General features: G+C 32.9%; 1 protein-coding gene across 1 annotated transcript; it reads right to left on the reverse strand.

Moving 5' to 3' along the window:
- Positions 1-14,746: 14,746 nt before the first annotated feature.
- Positions 14,747-22,555, reverse strand: LOC124356829 (trafficking protein particle complex subunit 3). Its single transcript, XM_046808063.1, has 4 exons — positions 22,126-22,555; positions 18,335-18,529; positions 18,066-18,248; positions 14,747-14,958 (listed from the first exon to the last, which is right to left on the reverse strand). Exons 1-4 carry the CDS (start codon positions 22,162-22,164, stop codon positions 14,839-14,841), a joined length of 537 nt encoding a protein of 178 aa, XP_046664019.1. The 5' UTR covers positions 22,165-22,555; the 3' UTR covers positions 14,747-14,838.
- Positions 22,556-23,061: the final 506 nt, after the last annotated feature.

Here is a 23,061-nt window from a genome sequence, read left to right on the forward strand (position 1 = left end):
TTAGAGGAACTTGTAAATTCTTCACAAAATTGCAGAAAGGAGTGATGAAAAGGACCCATGTACGCCACAAAACTGACCTCATATCTCAACTGTGGTTTGGGTGGTTTGATTATCTGAACCTCCGCGTCAGGGCCACTCTAATAAACGTTATTTTTCACTTCCAGAAAATGTCACATAACTTTCCTTAGAAGAATCCTAGTGGTGATTCAAACAATGTGAGGCCACGAGAATCCACATTGAGCTACTAAGAATATAACCAAATTTCATCCTAAGTGACTCCCTGCACAATGAAAAGATAATGTTTATTAACATGAGTAATTGTACATACAAGATAGAGCCAGCAAGCTTAATGAGACTGGTTATTCTGATACTTGAGAAACTTTAGTAGCATGCAAATCACTCAATGCAGATTTTTAATTAGTACAAACCTTAGCAATGCCAATTATCCAAAGTTGAATGGGACCAAAGAACTAATTTTCAGATAAATTCAAATTTTGTAAAAGGTGGACTGCGATTAAAAACTTTGCTTCCAGTTGGTTCCTTGTTCAGTATAACTAAAAACTGAACAGTAATTTTATCAGACATACAAGGATTATCCCCCCCCCCCCCACCCCCCCCCCCCCCCACCCCCCCCCCCCCCCACCCCCCCCCCCCCCCACCCCCCCCCCCCCCCACCCCCCCCCCCCCCCACCCCCAAGAAAAATTAATCTAAAGACTAATTTTAAAATAACCGATCAGAATCAACGATTAATTCAAATATAGACTAAGTCTTCACAACCAGTTAACTTATAGAAAAATTAGTCGGTATAGAAAAACTAATCTAAAGACTAATTTAAAATAACCGATCAGAATCAACGATTAATTCAAATATAGACTAAGTCTTCACAACCAGTTAAAACTTATAGAAAAATTAGTCGGTAGAAAAACTTATCTAAAGACTAATTTAAAATAACCGATCAGAATCAACGATTAATTCAAATATAGACTAAGTCTTCACAACCAGTTAAACTTATAGAAAAATTAGTCGGTAGAAAAACTAATCTAAAGACTAATTTAAAATAACCGATCAGAATCAACGATTAATTCAAATATAGACTAAGTCTTCACAACCAGTTAACTTATAGAAAAACTAGTCGGTAGAAAAACTAATCTAAAGACTAATTTAAAATAACCGATCAGAATCAACGATTAATTCAAATATAGACTAAGTCTTCACAACCAGTTAACTTATAGAAAAAATTAGTCGGTAGAAAAATTAGTCTATAGACTAATTTAACTGGATGCAGCAAAAATAACCGACTAATCGGTTAAAATAAAATAACCGAACTAACCAGTTATTTTCATTCAGTTATTCCCACCACTAGACAGCAACAAGATATGTATCTAACAGCCTACACCTATGCCTAATATATTTGATACACATGAATCGAAAAACTCTCTTCAAAATTTTAACTTAATAGCTCATACCCTATTTAAAAATCCTTAGGCCTACTAGGCTGAAATAATTTTAATATACATGAACAATCAAATGTTGAGAGTAAAGTTAGGCCTATCCAGGGTGATAAACATTAAAACTATTTTTTAATCAGTTGACAAGGCTAAATTAATAAGACAACGGAATGTTTTAAACTGTGAAAACTAAACAGGAAATATTATTGCTGTATATAATAGTGAGAATTATGTACTTACGCTCTGTAAACAAAATTCCAGCTTGAGACAGTTGTAACTTATTCACCTCTAAAATATTCAGTATTGTTCATTGTCTAATATTCGAAGTCAAAATTAATAAATTCGCTTTATCGTTCACTAGAAATAAATAAATTCCAGATAAGTAAGCTAAGCTGCTGCTACCTATACTACGAAAAATTTCAGAGAAATTAATATTCTTTACTCCTGTTTTCTTCTTTGTAACCCAAATTACTCACGGCCGTACTTAGCTTTGGCGAGCCCTGGTAAAGATATTCGGTCGGGCCCCGTCGTGTCCCCCCACCAGACACAGTTCCTTCATATAGACGTGTGACTGGCTCCGGAAGAAATTGTACGAAAACCCGGTCTGAGTTCGGACCTGAATATACAATCAAAAAATTCCAAGCAAACCCGCACTGGCAGAACCGTAATTGAAAACGAAATTCTGTAATTGTATTATTACTTTTTTCTGTGCATACGTTATAGTCATAACATTTTAAAATGTTATATTACCATATATCATCTATAACACTACAGTCGGGGCCACCAAATTAGGCGGGTGGGTGGAATTGCGCCGTTGCCAGATTGGGCAAACATCGTGAAATAGAATAATCCCTGAATTGTATCCATTTTAGAGCTTGATGTTGTTTGCTTTCTCCTGAGATTTTGGTGACATCTTACAAGTTACAAAGATGAAAATCGTATTATTGGCTTCAGGAGAGACCGCTGATGATAACAGTATATAATGTTTGTATGTAAATACAAAAATGTAATTTTGAAATACTAAATACCTACAAACCAATTTTAATTCATTAACATGGTGTATTAAACATTTCAGTAAGCGAGGAAGTTTTTTATTTTTTGGTTAGGAACATTTTTAATGTGGCAAAGTTTTAGACAAAGGTATAAACTTTATTTTTTGTTCCAAACAAAATTTTTTTCTCAGTTTACTAACTTCGCTGGGAAATGCGTGCAAACCTAAAATAATTGAAATCAAACACGCAGAGCGATGCGTGCGCCGTGCGTATACACACAGTTTCTATACAACTATTTTTTTTAATAGCAATACTTTACTTTCTATTATTTTTATCATTACTCAACTATAGTACTATGTATTGTAACCATAGCGAAAATTAAATAAATATTTTAAGTTTAATAAAATTAACCATGCTTAAAACAATTTGTTTTGCCTTCCTTAGCAAAGTTATTTTAAATATAAACATTTTAAACACGTGTATTAATAGAAATAATAAAGAAACATTTATAAGTAATTATTATTAAACAAGTGACATTGTTAGTACATATTATTACATAATCACAGTGAAACTATATGTCAGTCCGTGGTTGATTTGATCACTTGGTGGTTCCGAGTTACTTGCTTTTAATCACGGTCACTGTCGCTGTTTTCACTGTCTGATGAGTCGTCACTAAGGTTTATAATAAATGGTTCCATTATGTGTTCAATTAACTTAACACATCATTGTTAATTGTTCCAAGAACACCAGGATCAGCTAAACCTTTCAGAAAGTTCAGTACATTAACTAGAACACATTTAGTTTGACTACCGTATTTAAATCACTTTTTTAATACCCTCTAATCGTCTCCTTTTCACAGGTTTTTTTTTCATTTTCACGTGAACTACCAGCTTCCTCCATTTTCATTTTTTAGTTAAAATCACTAACTAGTCAGACAGTACAATACGACTGGCACTGGCACTGGCAGGGTGGCGTGTGGAAGCTGCAACGTCGGCGTGACGCTTGGACTAGGCAACACTGTGCACACAGCGTTGCCAAATTGTGCCTGAGAGCGACCGATTCTCGACCTTCCTCCGCTTCACCGGTCCCATACGTGGCAGCAGCGCAAATCCACCCACCCGCCTTATTTGGTGGCCGTGACTATACAAGATAATTACCGTTCAAATTGAAAAATTATAATTTATTTTAATTACGAATCACCAAAGTTAACCGAAAGTTAATCGCTAAAGAACGATATTTCAGTAATAAAAATAACTTATTATAATAAACGAGCAATTCAAGTATAGACTGTCTGCACAACCAGTTAACTTACAGAAAATTATTCGGTAGAAAAACTAATTTAAAGACTAATTTAAAATAACCGATCAGAATCAACGATTAATTCAAATATAGACTAAGTCTTCACAACCAGTTAACTTATAGAAAAATTAGTCTGAAGAAAAACTAATCTAAAGACTAAATTAAAATAACCGATCAGAATCAACTATTAATTCAAATATAGACTAAGTCTTCACAACCAGTTAAAACTTATAGAAAAATTAGTCGGTAGAAAAACTTATCTAAAGACTAATTTAAAATAACCGATCAGAATCAACGATTAATTCAAATATAGACTAAGTCTTCACAACCAGTTAACTTACAGAAAAATTATAGAAAAAGACTAATTTCAAGTAGAGCAATTCAAGTATAGACTGTCTGCACAACCAGTTAACTTACAGAAAAATTATTCGGTAGAAAAACTAATTTAAAGACTAATTTAAAATAACCGATCAGAATCAACGATTAATTCAAATATAGACTAAGTCTTCACAACCAGTTAACTTATAGAAAAATTAGTCTGAAGAAAAACTAATCTAAAGACTAAATTAAAATAACCGATCAGAATCAACTATTAATTCAAATATAGACTAAGTCTTCACAACCAGTTAAAACTTATAGAAAAATTAGTCGGTAGAAAAACTTATCTAAAGACTAATTTAAAATAACCGATCAGAATCAACGATTAATTCAAATATAGACTAAGTCTTCACAACCAGTTAACTTATAGAAAAATTAGTCGGTAGAAAAACTTATCTAAAGACTAATTTAAAATAACCGATCAGAATCAACGATTAATTCAAATATAGACTAAGTCTTCACAACCAGTTAACTTATAGAAAAATTAGTCGGTAGAAAAACTTAATCTAAAGACTAATTTAAAATAACCGATCAGAATCAACGATTAATTCAAATATAGACTAAGTCTTCCCAACCAGTTAACAACACAGTTAACTTATAGAAAAACTAGTCGGTAGAAAAACTAATCTAAAGACTAATTTAAAATAACCGATCAGAATCAACGATTAATTCAAATATAGACTAAGTCTTCACAACCAGTTAACTTATAGAAAAATTAGTCTATAGACTAACTAATTTAACTGGATGCAGCAAAAATAACCGACTAATCGGTTAAAATAAAATAACCGAACTAACCAGTTATTTTCATTCAGTTATTCCCACCACTAGACAGCAACAAGATATGTATCTAACAGCCTACACCTATGCCTAATATATTTGATACACATGAATCGAAAAAACTCTCTTCAAAATTTTAACTTAATAGCTCATACCCTATTTAAAAATCCTTAGGCCTACTAGGCTGAAATAATTTTAATATACATGAACAATCAAATGTTGAGAGTAAAGTTAGGCCTATCCAGGGTGATAAACATTAAAACTATTTTTTAATCAGTTGACAAGGCTAAATTAATAAGACAACGGAATGTTTAACTGTGAAAACTAAACAGGAAATATTATTGCTGTATATAATAGTGAGAATTATGTACTTACGCTCTGTAAACAAAATTCCAGCTTGAGACAGTTGTAACTTATTCACCTCTAAAATATTCAGTATTGTTCATTGTCTAATATTCGAAGTCAAAATTAATAAATTCGCTTTATCGTTCACTAGAAATAAATAAATTCCAGATAAGTAAGCTGCTGCTACCTATACTACGAAAAATTTCAGAGAAATTAATATTCTTTACTCCTGTTTTCTTCTTTGGGTTACGATCTTCTTTCTTGTCTGCCTGGCGTCTGCCTATTTGCCTATCTCCAATCACAGACTACCAAATCTTGCAACAAAACTGCAACTAAAGGAATGAAAATCAATATAATTAATTTACCACACAGTTAACTATTACAGTGGAAATGCTATTTATTGGCTCAAATACTATCAGCATTTTTATTAGAAGATTACACACTTTTGGTGTAGGCTGAAATTCATAGAACATTAATATAACTTTTATTTATTATTTATAGTATATATAAAATATGAACAATAAGTAAATTTGATAAATTAACACGTTGACTGTGACAGACACCCTAATGCATACTCAGATGGTTGAGTTTGAGTACTAAATAATACGGTTACTAGAATACAGTAGAACTCACTGCAGAGACGTAGTGAAGGTGTTATAGAAACAATGGTATTTAACGACTAAATACTGTATTCAACAGGAAGAACTCAACTTAAATCAAGGAAGTCGTTTATTTTAAGTCTATAAACCTGATCACTATTGTTCAGTAAATTCACAACAAGATAGTGTTGATGTGCTTCTAACTTAGGCATTGTAAACTGAACTTTAAGATTTCTCCTACTGTTGCGAAAGCTTGTACGGGTTTATCAAAAACACTTGAAAACTCAGCTAAATAAAGATGATTAGACTCACATACTACATTTGTTCAAGAAATCATACAGCTTCTGATCACTAAATGCTCTTGCGTTGAGGATGCTAATCTTCACTAAACGCCTCATGACAAAAAAAGGTTCCTATGCTAGCCCTAAACCACTCCCACCAAAAGGTTCATTTTTCTCATAAAGATGCTCGCCACTTCCGCCCCGCAGAGCTCTTGCAAAACGGGTCCCTGGTAGCTTTTCCTACTTTATCTGTAAGCAACCAGGCTAGGGTGTATACAACCGTTCTGTGTTAAGGAAACATAACCCTCACTAACGTCACATTATAGTGAAGGCCCATAACCGTTGCGTTTTGTGCCTGGGTACACACATTACCTCTAGGTACAACTCTAAGGCCTCTTGTGTCAAATGTCAGAAAAGGCATCACACTTCACTTTACACCTAATAATCCTCAAGGTCAAAGGTCTCCCTCTCAGACATCTAGACCTGCACAGCCCGACACCGTTGCGTGCACCTCAAAGTAAGGATCTCTATCGCTCTAAAAGTGGTCCCCATACCACTGTGATCTTCAGCATTGGAATCGTCAAGATCACCGCATCTAACGGAAACACTCAGGTTTTCTGTACTCTACTTGACCCTGGCAGCATGTCATCGGCGAGCGCGCCGCTTAGCTGTTAGGCTCGCATCGTAGTCACGACCACTTGATTGCTGTCAGTCTCTACCATACTTCTGTGAATTGCAAGTCCAAGTAGAATTCTCTCTGGTCCCATTTTGGCTTCTAACTACCCCCTCTATATTTGGGGGGAAATATTTGTTAATTTACCATGCACTCAACTCTCCCCGGATGGCTTTCGATGGGTGAAGCCCTTCTCCTGGCTGACCCCACATTCAATATACCTGGTTCCCATTGACGTACTCCTAGGAGCTACCATATACCGTCAGCTGCTCGCTCATAAGCAATTCTCTCTCGACCTTAATATGCTACATGTTCTCTGTACCCATATAGATTATGAGGTGATTGGTACTGCCTGTGCAGCCAGCCTCTCAAGTCTCTCTACTCTCAACCAATGAGATTGATCTCCACTTTTCTCAGCAGTGCTTCTGGACTCAAGAAGAGCCCCCACTATACAGTAAACATCTCCCGAAGAAACGCTTTGTGATTACTTTTTCAACTCTACTCACTCTAGAGACTCTCAAGGACGCTATGTCACCCTTTAATCCCGAACTTTTCTCCCTTCGAACTGCTAAAGCCGTTGCTCAGCGTAGTTTCCACACCCTTCTAAACTTTAAAATATTACGGACTTCAAAACCCTCTATCTCAACTTCATGTTCGAGTACCTTGCCCAAGGTCACATGGTTGAGTGTTCTGATCCTGACCGATCGTATCAAGTACTTCCTCATCATGGTGTATTCAAAGCTCATAGTAGCACCCCTAAACTCCGTACACTTTTTGATGTAATTTTCAAGACCACCTCAGGCCTCTCTCTCAATGGTGTTCTAATGTAAGGACCAAATCTTAATATCTGTGATTTTCTTACTGATTCCACCTATACAATGTATTCTTCTCATGTGAAATAAGACACGTTCCACGCCATTAGGAGCCTTATGATCAACGTTTTCAGCTCATATTTTGGTATTCTGATCAATCTCAACCTCTCTTTACCTACCAGCTCACTACTGTGATATCTGGTATGAACAGTTCTCCTTTCCTTGCCATAAAACCTTTGAGGCAAAACAAAACTAGCACAAGGTGAAGGTGCACACGGTCCTCACAAATCAAAGTTATTTAGATGGTATCATCACTGGTGCTAACAGTGTTAAAGAATCACTAGAGGTTCAACACCAACTCACCTAACATCTGAAATTAGGAGAGTTTGAACTTAATAAATGGGTTTCCAATTCTCCCAAACTTCTACAGGAGATTTCTGAACATCACTGTTTTTACAACAATCAGATAACCCCACATCTGTATATTAGGCCTTCATTGGTCCTCTCAAAATGACTCGTTCACTTACAACATAGATGTCTCTCTTGAGATTCCTACTAAGCGTAAAGTGCTTAGCCTTATACACAAGATCCATGTGGCTTTCTCTCTCCATGTATATTGAAGGCTAAAAGTTGATGCAGCACCTCTGGATCTCTATGAGTGATTGGGATAAACCCTCCCTACTGAATTTGCCCAAAAGCGCAACTCTTTTGTGACAGGATTTAAAAGTATAAATAACATCTCTATCACCACCTCTGCAGTTGAATTACTCAATGAACTATGAATTATACGGTTTTCTGACGCATCCGAAGGTGGTTACGTGGCCGTAGTATACGTGAGGTGCAACACTAGTGAAGTACGCGTAAACCAACTTATATAAAAACTCGTGTAGCTCTTCTTAAGAGTTTACACTGCCAGACCTACGGTCAGGATGTTCCCGAGTCCTTTCGACTAAGCTACTCTACGGTCCCTCTTTATTCAATTAGTTCTTAAGTGTGTTTGGGTTTGTTTGTTTAACTCCTATGTGAATTCAAGGGGTCCGGTGTATAATATTTACAATTATATTTTATTAGCATACGATTTAATTTTATTACTTACAATATCATGATTTCTTGGACATATACATTAGAAATAAAAGGACTAAAACTCGTATCAGTTTAAAGTATTCAACTTTATTTAGTATCCTGTTAAATTTATGCATGTAGGAAAATTTGCTGCTTCATCCTGCAATGCTAACAAATAGCTGTGTTTTTATTTCAGCTTTAATTAATGTCTGTTGCTTGCCATCTATTGAATAATTTTTATTACTGTTATCGTTTTTTATTGTGTTATTTATCATATTTATTTGTTGTCACATTTATTAAGTTGCTTTATTTTTTAAGATTGTTATTGTATTATATTAATCTATTTAACATTATATGTTGCTGGTCAACGTCAATCTGTTATTTATTACTGCACTGTTCTATATTATTCACCATATCTACTGCTAGTTATTTTTATTTTGTTATGTATATTACTGTATTATTTGTATTTATTATATTGTTTGTTGCTGTTGATATTATTTATTGAAGTGACTACTTCTTTTGGTGGGATATGGATGTATTTTGTTCACATGAACATGCTTTCAAAGTAGAATGACAGCTTTAACAAAATGTTATGTAAACATCTCATCTAAACTAACAAAAGTTGATGTTAATGAACATTTACATCATAATCCTCAAGTTGACATTAGGAGAGGTTAAAAGGAAAATATAAAGCATAATAACATACATTATATATGATAAAGAAAATAACGAAGCGCTCCTCTAATCTATTAGTGTTTTACACCGATTTGCTTCCTAACTTCGATCAGCTTACTGATATTATTATTGATGTAAATGTCCGAATTATCGTATCGCCTGATCTATCCCCTGCTTCTACAGACTTTCATTGGTTACAAAATAAATTTATACTCTGCTATTAGTAGTTATGTCGACTTAAGCATACTAAAAAACTTCCAAAGCCAAACAATCGTTGCAAAGAGACTAAAATATATGGTAAAATACTGGTTTGAATAAACCTACGAAATACTAATTTATTTATTAATGAATCCAATGTAAAATTGATTAACTTACTGTATCATTTGAAGTCAGTGATCATTATAATATATGAAATGTAAAATATATTATAAAAATATGTACAAAATTAATAGAAAATATAAAAAATAACCATTTAATAATTAGCAAACCTATTTCTTCAAGATATACATTCACAGCCCATTATAAGAAGTAGTCACTTCTGTCGGTCAGTTCCGTAACAGCCTTTCCATTTTTTATTATTGTTATTACTACAATATTGGCTATGTTATCATTGTTTTAGTATACGTACAAATGAAACTGCCTCATGATCAGTCATACAAACATTCTGAGTTTCAGATGACTAGCAGATGTAGTTAGGTAAGCAAATGTTTAGGCCAGATCAGTCAGTTTTCAGACTGCAGAAACAGAAACCACCCCATGATTAGTCGTACAAACATTCTGAGGATTTTGTAACATACCAACAATAATAGTCTTGACACAGCTCTTTAGAGGTAAATAAAGAAACAGATTACTTTCAATATTTACATGAAATTGTATTTGTTGTGTCAATAGACATTACTAATCAATGAAAACGTAAACACAATGTAAAAGAATAATTTAATTATACACAAACTTCAATAAATGAGGAATGGAAATCATACTATTCATAAACAACGTAATTAATTTAAAATTATCTTACATAATGATGCATCTACAAATAACAGATAAATAGGTTTTATTATGTAACAGAAATATCTAAGATTATCTAATGGTTTATATTAATAATATAATTTTTTGTATTTGTTGTTTCTATTTAATAATACAAATGTCAAGCCCTTGGCGAAAGGATTAATGGGTACCTTAACAATATATGAGCAAGGGACACCTTGAAAGGGTTCATCATATGATTAGTATATAACAATTTCTTTCAGTGTGGAAAATTACTGTATGCACTAATATATCCATGAAATTATTAAAACTATGATGTCAAACTTTTCATCTTTATTTGTTGAATATGACTAGGTTTTCGAGGTATTGGTATAAATATTATCATTAGACTAAAATTATCTTATATAGGACATTATTTCTACTAAGTCATAGATTGTTAAGATGTGATTAATAATAAAAAACTATTTTTTGAAAGAAAATATATATTTAATAATAAATTAGCTATCTTCTAAACAGTTCCCACAGTTACTCTTCCACTTGTCCGTTCGTATCTGCAATCATTTTTTATAGAACCAACTGATCTAAATGAAATAATACATGCAGTGAAAAATTTAAAGAATAAAAAATCAAACAGGTTTTGATAAGATTAGTGTTGAGTTGTTAAAATTCATTATAGATGAAAATCGCTCCCAATACTGGTTTATTTAATCAACATTAGTTTTTAGCACGGGCATTTTCCCTGAAAATGTTGAAGTTAAGTTCAGTTGTTCCAATTTTTAAAGAAAAATAATTCTTTTCAATTGGACAATATAAGACCCATTAGTTTGCTTTCTTTCTGTTTTTCTCTAAGCTCTTTGAAAAAATAATGGTCAAAAGACTGCTAAAATATTTAGACAATTTGAATTTTTTTAGTAAACGACAATTTGGTTTCGTAAAAGGAAAATCTACAGAAGACGCTTTAACTTACATAACAGAAAACATTTATAGCAGTTTGAATTCCAGATTAAAATGTACAGGACTTTTTATAGATTTCAAGAAAGCATTTGATTTGGTTGACCACGAAATTCTATTAAACAAGTTAGAATATGCAGGAATTAGAGGTATTGCTTGGAGTTGGTTTTAGGACTCTCATTACAAATAGAAAACAACAAGTAAAGATTCAAAATACCTTCAGCTCAACTAGAACGGTTGAATCTGGGGTTCCGCAGGGATCGGTGATATCTGCTGTCTTATTTTTAATATTTATAAATGATTTGTTAACATTGAATTTTAACGGGAAAATTACAGCTTTTGCGGATGATATAGCCATTTTTTACTCACATGAGAATGAATTAACTATTAGCGAACAAATAAATAGTGACCTATTATTATTACGTAAATGGTGCCTCATAAACAAAATGCAAGTTAATGTAAACAAATCTAAATTTTTTAAATTTCAGTTTTCAAAATTTTGAATTGCCAGTTCCTGTAAAAATTCCATTCTGCAATCTTGCAACATGATTCTTTGTAATTGCCAACCATTAGAAAAAGTAAACACCTTCAAATATTTAGGAATTACATTGGATAAAAAATTTACTTTTGAAGAACATATTTCCATTCTACATAAGAAAATTACATCTACTATTAGAAAGTTTTATTTTTTTAAGAAATTTTTGTAGCATTGAATTGTTAAGATCTCTTTATTTTGCACTAATTAATTCCAGATTACAGTATGGCATATTGTGTTGGGGTGGAACTTATAACTTTTTAATAAACAGATTAAGAACAACACAAAACTATTTCTTAAGGATAATTTTAAAGAAGGCAAAGAGAGAAAGCTCTTTTTCCCTCTTTATAGCCAATTAAAGATTTTGCCTATTCAGCATCTATTCATTTTTAAAGTATTAAGATTGTTTTTTGTCAGAAGTGGTAACTTAGGTACCAATAATTTATATTACGCAACAAGATTCGCACATAACAGAAATTACAGACTACCAAAAGTGAACAAAACCATTTTTAAAACATTCAATTACTTATTTAGGTCCGAAAATATTTTAATTTTCTTCCACTTGATATAAAAAATGCAGCTAATTTAAAAACTTTTTGTAAAAAATCAATTACTTGGCTTTCAATGCAACAAGACATAGGTTATCTTAACGTTAATGTAATATGAAATAATTTGCTGTTTTGTTTTTTCTTATTTGTTTTTTTTCTTTTTTGCTTCTCCTGTTTGTTTTATAATACACGTCTAAAGGAATTATGTTTGTAAAGTTTAAGTTTATTTTATATACTTCTTCCATAAAATTTAATTTTAAGATATGTAAACACTGCAGAGGTGGCGATTGTTTTTTTTTTTTAAGTACATGCTAGACTCATTTTATTTTATATGTTTCTAAAATATTTTTCTTTCAAAACTGGTCACATAACTTGATACAGTGGCCAGTTAATTTCCAAACAATGTATATGTATTTTTATATTGTTGTTACTAATTGGAAATAAATTCATTTATTCATTTATTTATTCATTTATTATTTATATCTGTCCAACTGTATTGAAAATTTGGTTCCCTACTATTAGTAAACTTTTTCTAATAGTACTTTCATTTATGATTTCAAAATTAAAAACTGTCTATTTAATTATTCCAATTTTCAGTTAAAAAACTTACTCCAAATCAGGTGCAAACATTTTCTGTATTGTTGTTGGTTTTACACCTCTAATTCTTTTCCAAGCAAAGTACAGATAAAGAGTAAGTTTGTAATATTGATTAGTTAGTAAAATTATACCAATACCTAAAGTGATTGAGCTTCTGCTACAACATCCTTAGTCAGTCACTGGGATATAACAGACTAAGTTTGCAGTTATATAAACCATTTTATAAAAGATGTTAGCAATTGCCTATAACCATATGACTGCCAGAAACTGTTGAAAGTCTGCTTCAGTGTACATGACATTACCACTGGAACTTAAGAATTAACATTTACAGAAATATTTTACAAGATAATTAAATAAATAAACATATCTATTTATTTGAAGCTCATAATTATGATTTAAATTTTATTTGGTTATTTGATTTTTAAAACTGAAATATTCAACAGAGAAGGAATAGTATTATTTCTACCATACTGCACGAATAACAGCTGTTTTTAATGCTTAATTTCGTCCATAACATGATTGTTTTTTGTTACCTTATACCAGAGATCTGAAAAATCAGCTGGCGTACAATTCAAGTATTTTCAGTGCGCTAACATCAAACTTTGTTAATGTTTCAGTAGAAGTAAATGCAAGAAACACAGCTATTTTCTATGTAAACTTGACGGTGTTACTATGTTGAATTATTATGTAATAAAATCTAAACAAACATGTCAAGTTTTAATTTTTTTACAATATGATGAAAACTGTTCGCCATAAGGAGCAAAAGTGTCTAGGTACTAAATCATATTTCCGACCTCCGCTTAACATCGTTTGTAAAACATAACTGCACACCAAAAACAATAGTTTTTGCTCTTAGTGATGAAAACTACTATTACACACTATAACTACACTGTTCATTATACCTTTGAAGAAAAAAAATTATCTTGAATGTTCTACCTACTTCATACTTTCTCGCTGTAACTTTAAGATGTTCTAAATATTTTAAAAACAACTTACACTTTTACAATTGTGAGATTTGGTTTCACATAATTCACGATAGTAATTTATTTTTGTACTTAATTTTTAAGGTTATACGGAAAAAATTACGGGATGTGTTGAACACACTTCATTAGATTTAAATTTTATACAGTATTTTGAAAAATGGTGCCCAAAACACCTGCATATTTTAAGTGATATTTTCTAGCTTGACAATGAGAAAAAAATGCACTGCAATCATAGATGTTCTTTATTGTAGTACAAGGCATATCAATGCAAGCCTGGGTTGTGGCACAGTGTTCCCAGCTGTAACAGAAGAATAACTAGTGATGGGGTAATCGATTGAATTTAACTATCAAGTAATCGTTACTCTTTATCTTGACTTAGTTTTTCAACTATCTTCCTCAATTCTTTACCATCACGATTTAAATTAACGTGTTTACACTATGACACAGAAGTGAGAAAAAAATAATAATATAAAACATGCAGAATAATCGAACGTCGAAGAACAAAATGGATGTAAACATCCAAAACAAAGCAAATATCGTTGCTTCGCCTCCTGTTAAGAATCAGCTGATATGACAATGTGGCACCGCCGCAAGGTGAGGGCGTAAGTGGGGTACGGTAACTGCCTATACGGCCAGGCTTGCAATGAAGTCTCTTGTATTAAAATGTGATACTCCAAGATTAAAAAAAAAAATAATAATATACTCATGGACACTGTACTACAATTTTTTACTACATTTTTCACTATATGGTCTTTCAGTGCATATTTCAGTACATTATTGGAAGAATTAATTCATGAACCAACTAACACGAATATGAAAGGATATAATATTCACAATAAAGAGTTAAACATTAACATAGTTGCTTACAGATAATAATACATTAATTTTTGAAACTCTAATCTTCTCCTGCGGGTATGGCGTCTTCAAAACGTTTGATAAACTTGACCCTCAGCTCTGTGACACTGTCACCTTTTAGCACGTCTTGTACAAACCAGCTGGTGACATCCATCTGAACCTACAGGAACAGAATAAAAAAAAAACATGAAATTGTATTTTGTGAAAGGTAACAACTTCTGTAAAGAAAACACAATTAATTAGTTTCCTAAACCTAAATCATCTGCATGTGTGTTATAGATATAATTGGTAAGCAATTTCATTTAAAATCTTTTTGCATCCTTGACATTTTAATATATTATTACTTATATACATATGGATTTATGTGAAACATCATTAACAACAGTCTCTTGGTAACATTTTTATCAAAGTGAATGTCATTTTTTCCCACAGTTTAAAATAAGTGGAATGGAGATAAATTTGGAACGGCCTTCAATTCTTCATAAAATCCAGTTTAAATAAAGATTTAATTCCTCACCAGGCCCTGATCACCCAAGTCTCAAGTATTGTACATGTGTCCAACTCCCAACTGAAGCTCTCATTTAAATTCATTGATAATGTCCCTTTTGGATTAAATTGCAAATAATTAGGTATCCTTAGCTCCGCTAAATCCAAAAACAACCAATAAGTTATTGTCACTAGTGAAAACAATCCATAATCAGACTTTAGCACAAAATTGAAGTCTGTTTGAATGGTTTCGTTTTTGTAGTTAAAATTGCACATCACACACAATTCAACAAACAAATTAAAAAACACTCAGGTTACAAAGATAGATTAAAAGTGTGTAGGCCTATATATATATCTACATAGAACAACAGTACCAGATATATTTGAGAAAACAAAATGTACTAAACAAGTTTTACAGTCAAAAGATGCAAACCTTCTGCAATGGACTAAAAAGGTGAACAGCTTTATAAAGAAGTTAAGTTTGTACAAGACTAAAGTGACAATATTGAGCTATTTCCTAATCTTAAAATTATGATTTAAGAAATGGATCTCAATACTATTCGAACAAATCGAAAGAAATGCTTTCTTAAACACTTAGAAATCCTCAAATCTCATTTAAAAAAATATTTTGTTAAGTACTTGGATAGGACATGGATTCAAAACCCATTAAAACCATCCATCAATGAGTGTTCCAGGGGGGCTCGGAGTAAAAAGTTTGATGCTTTGAGCCTTAATTGGTGATGTGAATAAAGTGAAGTAATTGCTTCTACTTGGGTATATTTGAGCAATTGCTTCATTTAAAGTGAATAAAACAGCTAATAAATTCTTAGCCGAGCAATTGCTCGAGTTTTCCTGGAGTGAAGTAATTGCACATAAAATGAAGTGAATAAAACGGTGGTGCTTCATTATTTTGGAGCAATTGCTCGATAAAAATGAAGCAAGCCATAGGGCACGCTTCATTTCTCGACTTAGGCGGTACTGTCAACATGGCCGAGTTCATGCACGTGCGAGCTCGCAAATTTTATGGTGAACGAAGAGAAATTACCCGTTGTAAGGAGTTGCTCCGGTTTGAGAGTGAAAGTGTGGACTTCTTAGCCCATGAGTTTTTGCCCGAAAGTGAAGAAACTAGAGATAAAGCTCTATCACCAAGACAAAAGATGGAAGTTTTTTTGAGGTTTGTTGGTGATCCCGGATTTCAAAGTGGTATTGGCGAAGATATGGGCATACACCGAACAACTGTATGTAAGACAATTGATTCAGTTCTGAATAATATTGTGGAATGATCGGGTAGCTGGATTCACTTTCCTGCAAGGAATAATGAAATTAATTAAGCAAAACTGTTCTGACAAAGACGTTTTCGCCTTCCTACTGTCCCGAATCGGTGTTTCATCGTTGTCGGATTGAAGCAATTGCTTCAAAATTGAGAAGCAAGCAATACGTATGTAAAGCAATTGCTCAAGAATTTTCCGGAATCTTCTCCATTCATTGAGCAATTGCTTCACGAGTCAAGCACTTGTTTATTCACACCAAATTGAGAATATTCTTAAACTCGTGGCTAGTGCTTCATAGGCATTGCTTCATTTTATTCACTTTACTGAATGTATATTATTACTATACTTTTTTATGTAAAAATATAAAAGTCCTTAAATTTTAAAATACCTGCTATTTTTACTTTCTATATGAGTTTTGCTCTATATATATTACACCTGTTTTAGCAAATTATAAGGGCTATGCAGAAAGTAGATTAGGTTTTGATATAAAAAAATCAAAGGACAAAAATATGGTATTAAATACATTTGAAAGTGACACTAAAATAGTATTTTTCAACAAAGTCACCATACAAATTTAGGCACTTATCATAGCGGTGAAGTAGTTTTGAAATTCCAGCATTATAAAATTCTGCCTGAGACTTCAACCAGGTAGTCATACTTTGCCGCAGTCGTTATCAAAGCGCTGTGTCAGATTCACGTATTTTACCTAAGTCTCGTCTCCTGTAATGATTCGATTAAGCAGCGAGTCAACATATTTTTCGTAAATATCCAAAAATATCAATGAAGCAGCCATACACTGATTTTTTTTGGGGTTTCTATTGATTTTCAGTACCCATCTTGCACAAAATTTACGGTAACCTAACTTCTTCGTAACAATTTTGTGTAACAAACTCCTTGAAATTTGAGGAAAACTGAGTTTTTCTGTTATTGTGAATTGGCGGTCTTCTTTAATCTTCTCATCGACATTAGAGACAATTTCATCCACTCCGTTCAATAGTTGGCAATAAATCTCAATTGGTTTATTGTGCTTAGCTAACAAAAACTGTATTACTGACCGCACTTCACAACTCGTGGGAGTTTCAATTGTGTCATACATTTTAAACTGCTATTTGAAAACATGGAGAGACAGCAAACTGTCATTAGCACGTTTGATAGCCACTGAACGGAGAAATGCCCTGACATCAAAATGGCCCCTAGTGGCTACAGAGCGAAACATAATTTACTTTCTGGATAGCCCTCGTATATTGATTAAAAAAATACTTTTTAGAACACTATTAGAGTGAAAAAATCCCACCTATAAGGGTTAAAAACGCTAGATGTGGCCTAATTAAAATATGAGCAGTCCAAACTAAATAAGAACTGTGTTTATAATAAAACAATCAAAATACAGATAAGTGTAATTTTTTTGTAAGAAACAGTATGCATATAATAATTGACCTTGAACTTAACTTGGTACACGTAAGTACCATAGAAGAAAATTAACTTATAGGAGTATATTGTTTTAAGATACCATTTCACAAGCTCCCCTAAGCACTCCTGTGAGAACGTTCATGTACTTGAGTCCCAAACAGTGATCCGGCAACTCTACGAACTCAGTCAAAGGACTGGACTCAAACTGTAGCGAGAACTCATCCCCTGCGGAACTCCAGTTTGTAATGACTGGTGTAACACCAAGGTATAGGCGGAATCCTGTCTGAAACAAAATTAAAACTAAATAGGCTTTACTCTTTGGAAAATTTTATATATTTCCACACAACGAGATATTAAACTAACACCTACTTGAATTTTCTCAGCAGTGTCTCTAAAGTCATAGCAGCGTCCAGCGTTGGTGCGAGCGAGGAAGTCTTCGATGATTCGAATACCGATGTTGTAACCCATTCTCTCCAGCTGTTTGTTGACTTCTTCTATATTATCATTGTCTTTTATCAGTTGGCTGACTAATGCACCATAAGTCAACGTGAACAGCTCTGAATTCTGGAAACACAAAATTTTTTATTTAACTAAAGGAGGACATTTTACCTATATTCTTCTAACCAAGAGGAATATACAGGTCAGAGTCAAAGATGAAAACAAGATGATATTTAAACATAATATAAATAATATCCCTCATTTCACTCAAAACATTAAAATGTGTAGACTACCTAAACGAATATCTAGGTTAGAAGGAAAGTTCTTCTTAGGATAAATTATTTTGCATTTCCTTAAATGCCATAAGGAAATTGTACAGTACTCCAGAAAATAATAGGAATTTAAATTTATTTAATGTGTTAACTGTTGTAGATGTTTTACTGCTTAAGGATTAGGAACACTGCTCACGATCATTCAGTATCCAGCAGTGAAAGTGTTAATTCAAATAAATGTTCTCTTTAGTGTAATTACTTAACTTTACTTTTGATAACTGTTTTAATAACTTAACTTTGATACTGTTTCTTAATTGTAATAGATAAAGCCATGTAAATATTCTGGAACATTTTTAAGAGCTGATAGCCTTAACCCTTTTTCTTCTATGCGGTGGTCTATTGCCACACACACACTTAGGACCCCAAGGGCCATTTGTGCATCCTGGAAACACACCATGATGCCTACAGTCTATGATTTCAGCAGTTCCACTAACCGCCGAAAACCTATCAGGTCCTCATGGGGAAATTCACCACCCTTGTCCAAACTACCAAAGATGGCATACTGCTCCCTTGCTATTGCAGGACAATCAAAGAGCAGGTATTCAGCAGTTTCCTCCTGCTCATCACACATTCTACAGAGACTCTGTAAAGATGCTTCCTCAGGTGACCATGTCCCGTAATCAGTCCAGTCAGTAATAGCACAATAGCATACGCGGCTATGTACCTTTCCCCCACTCCTCGTTCAGTCGATCAAAACTCGTTCCGTTTTGGTCCAGTTGTGAACCCAGTTTATTGTGTGTGTTGCATGTCTGGTGTCTCTAATATCGGTATTTCTCTTACGCACTGTCCGTTTTAGCGGTCACGGATACCAGTATTTCTGTAATAGGCTACACTCAAAGCAAATTTTGAACTTTCTTATTTGTTCATGTATTTTCACATGACTTGTAATTAGTGTAAATATTTGTAACTTGACTTTTGTACAGTTGGTATGCAAATAGTTACTTCAGTGCTTAGCTAATGCATTCACTATGAATCAAGTCGTGACCACAAGGTTTTCAGCAAGTGATGTGCACTTTGATACAATCTTTCTGATGATAGATCAGAAGCTGAAGATTCTGATAAACATCCCAACTATGACTACAATGACTCCAGAGTGATGATAGAGATATAATAATGTTGGAGGATATAATGCTCTAGGTGTCACTATAGCTAACTACCTAGATTCTCAGCCACAAGTTTTACATAGAAAGAACGACTATGAATGGAGCACTGTTGAGCCTCCAAGAAATTGGCAAACATCTTTAGGCTCCTAATCGTATTATGGGGCTTTCTGGTCTTACTGCTGAGGCTAAAGCTGCAGGCAAAATTCCAACCAAAATGGATGTTTGGATGTTGATCTTCACTTATAGTATGGTTGATACAATTGTAAAGGAAACCAATAGAAAGTTGGAGGAGCTAAGAGAAAGAATTAGTGACCATATATCAAAGTATAATCACGAACAGTTTGATGAAGTAGAGGTAAGAGCTCTTTTAAGGTTGTTTCTGTATACCTCAATATTTAAATCTGGACATGAAATTCCGATATCTATATTCAACAAAGATCCTACTGGGGGGCCATTATATTTTAGCTACAATGTAATGTAAAAACTTCGAGATTTAATATCTTGTCCAACAATTGACGACTCAACTACAAGAGAATAGCACAGGAAAGACAAGGCAGTGGCAATATCTGAGTTATTCAACCAACTAATTCCATATGGCAAGTTGTCATGGCGGGACAAATGCCGTTTCAAAAAATATACACAAAAAAAACCAGCCAAATATAGGCTGGAGGGCTTAATAGCCCTAACTCCGCCTCTTTAATAAAGGTATTTTTCATTCATTCATTTTTTTCATTTTTATTTTAAATACGGTATCAAGATTTTTTGTATGGCTGATTCAGGTAGTTTGTATCTGTGTAATGTGTTTATTTACACAGGTACAAACTGTTACAGTGCTAATCTTATCAGAGACAAATGCCTAACAAACTACTGAAGAGTACGCAGACTGCAATAAAACTAACAAACCATATAGAATCGATTGCAATATTAATGCTGGCAATTGGTTTTCAAGCTTGTCGACAATTTGAAACTAAGAGGGTTAACATTTGTTAACACTATAAAAAACCAAAAAATAGATTCTACCAGAATTTTACCTCACAGACAAAGGTGTGTAAGAGCTTCGCTGTATGTTTTTAACAATAACAAAAAGTTTCTTTCAGTTGAGCCAAAGAAAAACAAAGCCATTCTACTTACAACACTAAAAGATGATTGACTGTGTCTAGCTTGGTTTCAAGATGTTTTTTTGTTGTTACGTTTTCTTTATTATTTAAATGTCATTTTTCCTATCACCTGTCTTAGTTTTATCGTTTGATTAATAGTTATGGTTCCTTCATTATTTATGACATTACATAATTGTTTAAACTATTTCTATTAATTTGAAACATGTGACTTTAATTTAGAAACGTTGATATTGATTGATAGTTGTTATTTGATATATAAGTATCAGTGGTAAGTACCAGGTGTGCTTATCGTATTCTGCCCCACCTGTCAACTTTATTTAAGTAGTCGATAACAATATTTAAAAATACCGTAGGCTATAACTTAAGGTCCATGTAGTGAAACATATTATCTCCATTGTCTAGAAGGCCTGGAGAACACTGAATTAAAGGGTTGCAACTCCTGCGGTTAGGCTAATTGCCCAGGAAACGTTTTTGAAGAATTTACCAAAACCATTAAACACATACACCCTAATGTAAATTGAAACGGGTAGGGTACGATAAGCGGACCGGTTTTTTATATCGAAGAATGTAATCATCAATACCTAATATTCGCATCTCAAATCCTAGACTATCAATCAATATATAAAGCATCTATAGTCCTCAATAACAATCATATGTTTTAAATTAAAAGTATGAATTTAATATTTACAGTGATCAAACAAATTATTATAACCAAAATTAGGAAAACTGAAGACGACCATATTTGCTCCTCTCAGAGTTACAGTAGTTTCTTTCCCACAAATTTCACATAATGGGTTTTTCGGTACGTGTCCAACACGTTGAAGTTACGAAAAACATGGCTTATCATCTTTCAAGGCAATGTTGTGAAGTTTTCTAAAATTGACTGCCATTTTTAATAATCAAATGTTACTTATATAAAATTAAAATATTACATTACGAGTATTATTTGAAAGTGTTTACAGCTAAAGGTATAGATTATTTAAGTTAATTGTTCAAAATAATTAATCAGTATCGATTTATTATATCGATGGTTATTATTAAGTAACATTGTTTGCCAATTTCGATATAAAAAACCGGGTCCGCTTATTGTACCCTACTCGTTGAAACTAATCCTAGGGCTAGTTATAAGTAACTATTGATAGTAACTCAAGCAAAATAGGTTAACTTACCACTTTTTTTGCATCAAGCCTAGTTCCTTGTCTTGACATTGTAGATCAATAGTAAAAACAGTTGTGAGCTAAATAATTTATTTAAACTGTTTGTTTATCAATTAAAGAAAATTTAAACTAAGTCTTTTAATTTCGAATTTTATAAGCCTATTCCAGCATGAACTTGTGTTTACTATTATCTAACTGAAAGAAAATCAGAACTGAAACAGTATTGGAAACGGAAAGTTATCACTGATTCACTACTCACACCACTGCCTATTTCTTCAAATAATTTTTTAAAAAGACTGAAACAGTTAATTAATATCGTTAGCGTTCTAACATGCAATTCTTGGATTAAACGAAACTAAAACACACTGACTAGTGACTAATGACTATACATACAGTACTATTGGAATAGTTAGTAAACAAAAATATTAAAATTGTCAGACATTATGCGTGTCAACGTCAGCTGTTACGTAGAAGGAGGAAGGAGGATCACAGAGTAGTAGCACAAAGGCATATATGTGCGTTATACTGATTTATTTGTTAGCTGTGTTGGGGTGTTCAAATCTTGATGCAATGTTTTATTGGATACATACCAAGGCGCTTTCTCAATTTTTCTTAACAATTTTGATTTCCAAATATAAGAATCTTTTTCTTACCTGATTGTTGTGAGAGTGGCAGACATACATGTTCATTTTTCTCTGGTGAAATCATTTCATTACTTATTACTGATTTTATATATGTAGTATATTTTTGTGCTTTGGTTTGCTAAAGCGTGATGAATTAATCATGTAAAGTCATTGCGTTAGTTTAGTTTAATAGTGGACATTCCTTAGTGTGATATACTCATATTTTTAGGTTAAGAACTTGTTTGTTTGTTTGTTATCTTATTTCCATAATTTAACACGACGCTCAAGATTATGATCATGATTACATTTCCTCATTTATGAAGAA

Source organism: Homalodisca vitripennis, chromosome 3 (genome assembly GCF_021130785.1).
Source record: "Homalodisca vitripennis isolate AUS2020 chromosome 3, UT_GWSS_2.1, whole genome shotgun sequence".
NCBI classification, from domain to species: Eukaryota; Metazoa; Arthropoda; class Insecta; order Hemiptera; family Cicadellidae; genus Homalodisca; species Homalodisca vitripennis.

Excerpts from the sequence above, each read along its gene's own strand:
- LOC124356829 (XM_046808063.1), bottom strand. The coding sequence starts at position 22,164 with ATGTCAAGACAAGGAACTAGGCTTGATGCAAAAAAAGTG. Across the intron at positions 18,530-22,125 it reads GGCTTGATGCAAAAAAAGTG|AATTCAGAGCTGTTCACGTT; the intron begins GTAAGTTAACCT and ends TTGTGTTTCCAG. Across the intron at positions 14,959-18,065 it reads TTAGGGGAGCTTGTGAAATG|GTTCAGATGGATGTCACCAG; the intron begins GTATCTTAAAAC and ends CTGTTCCTGTAG.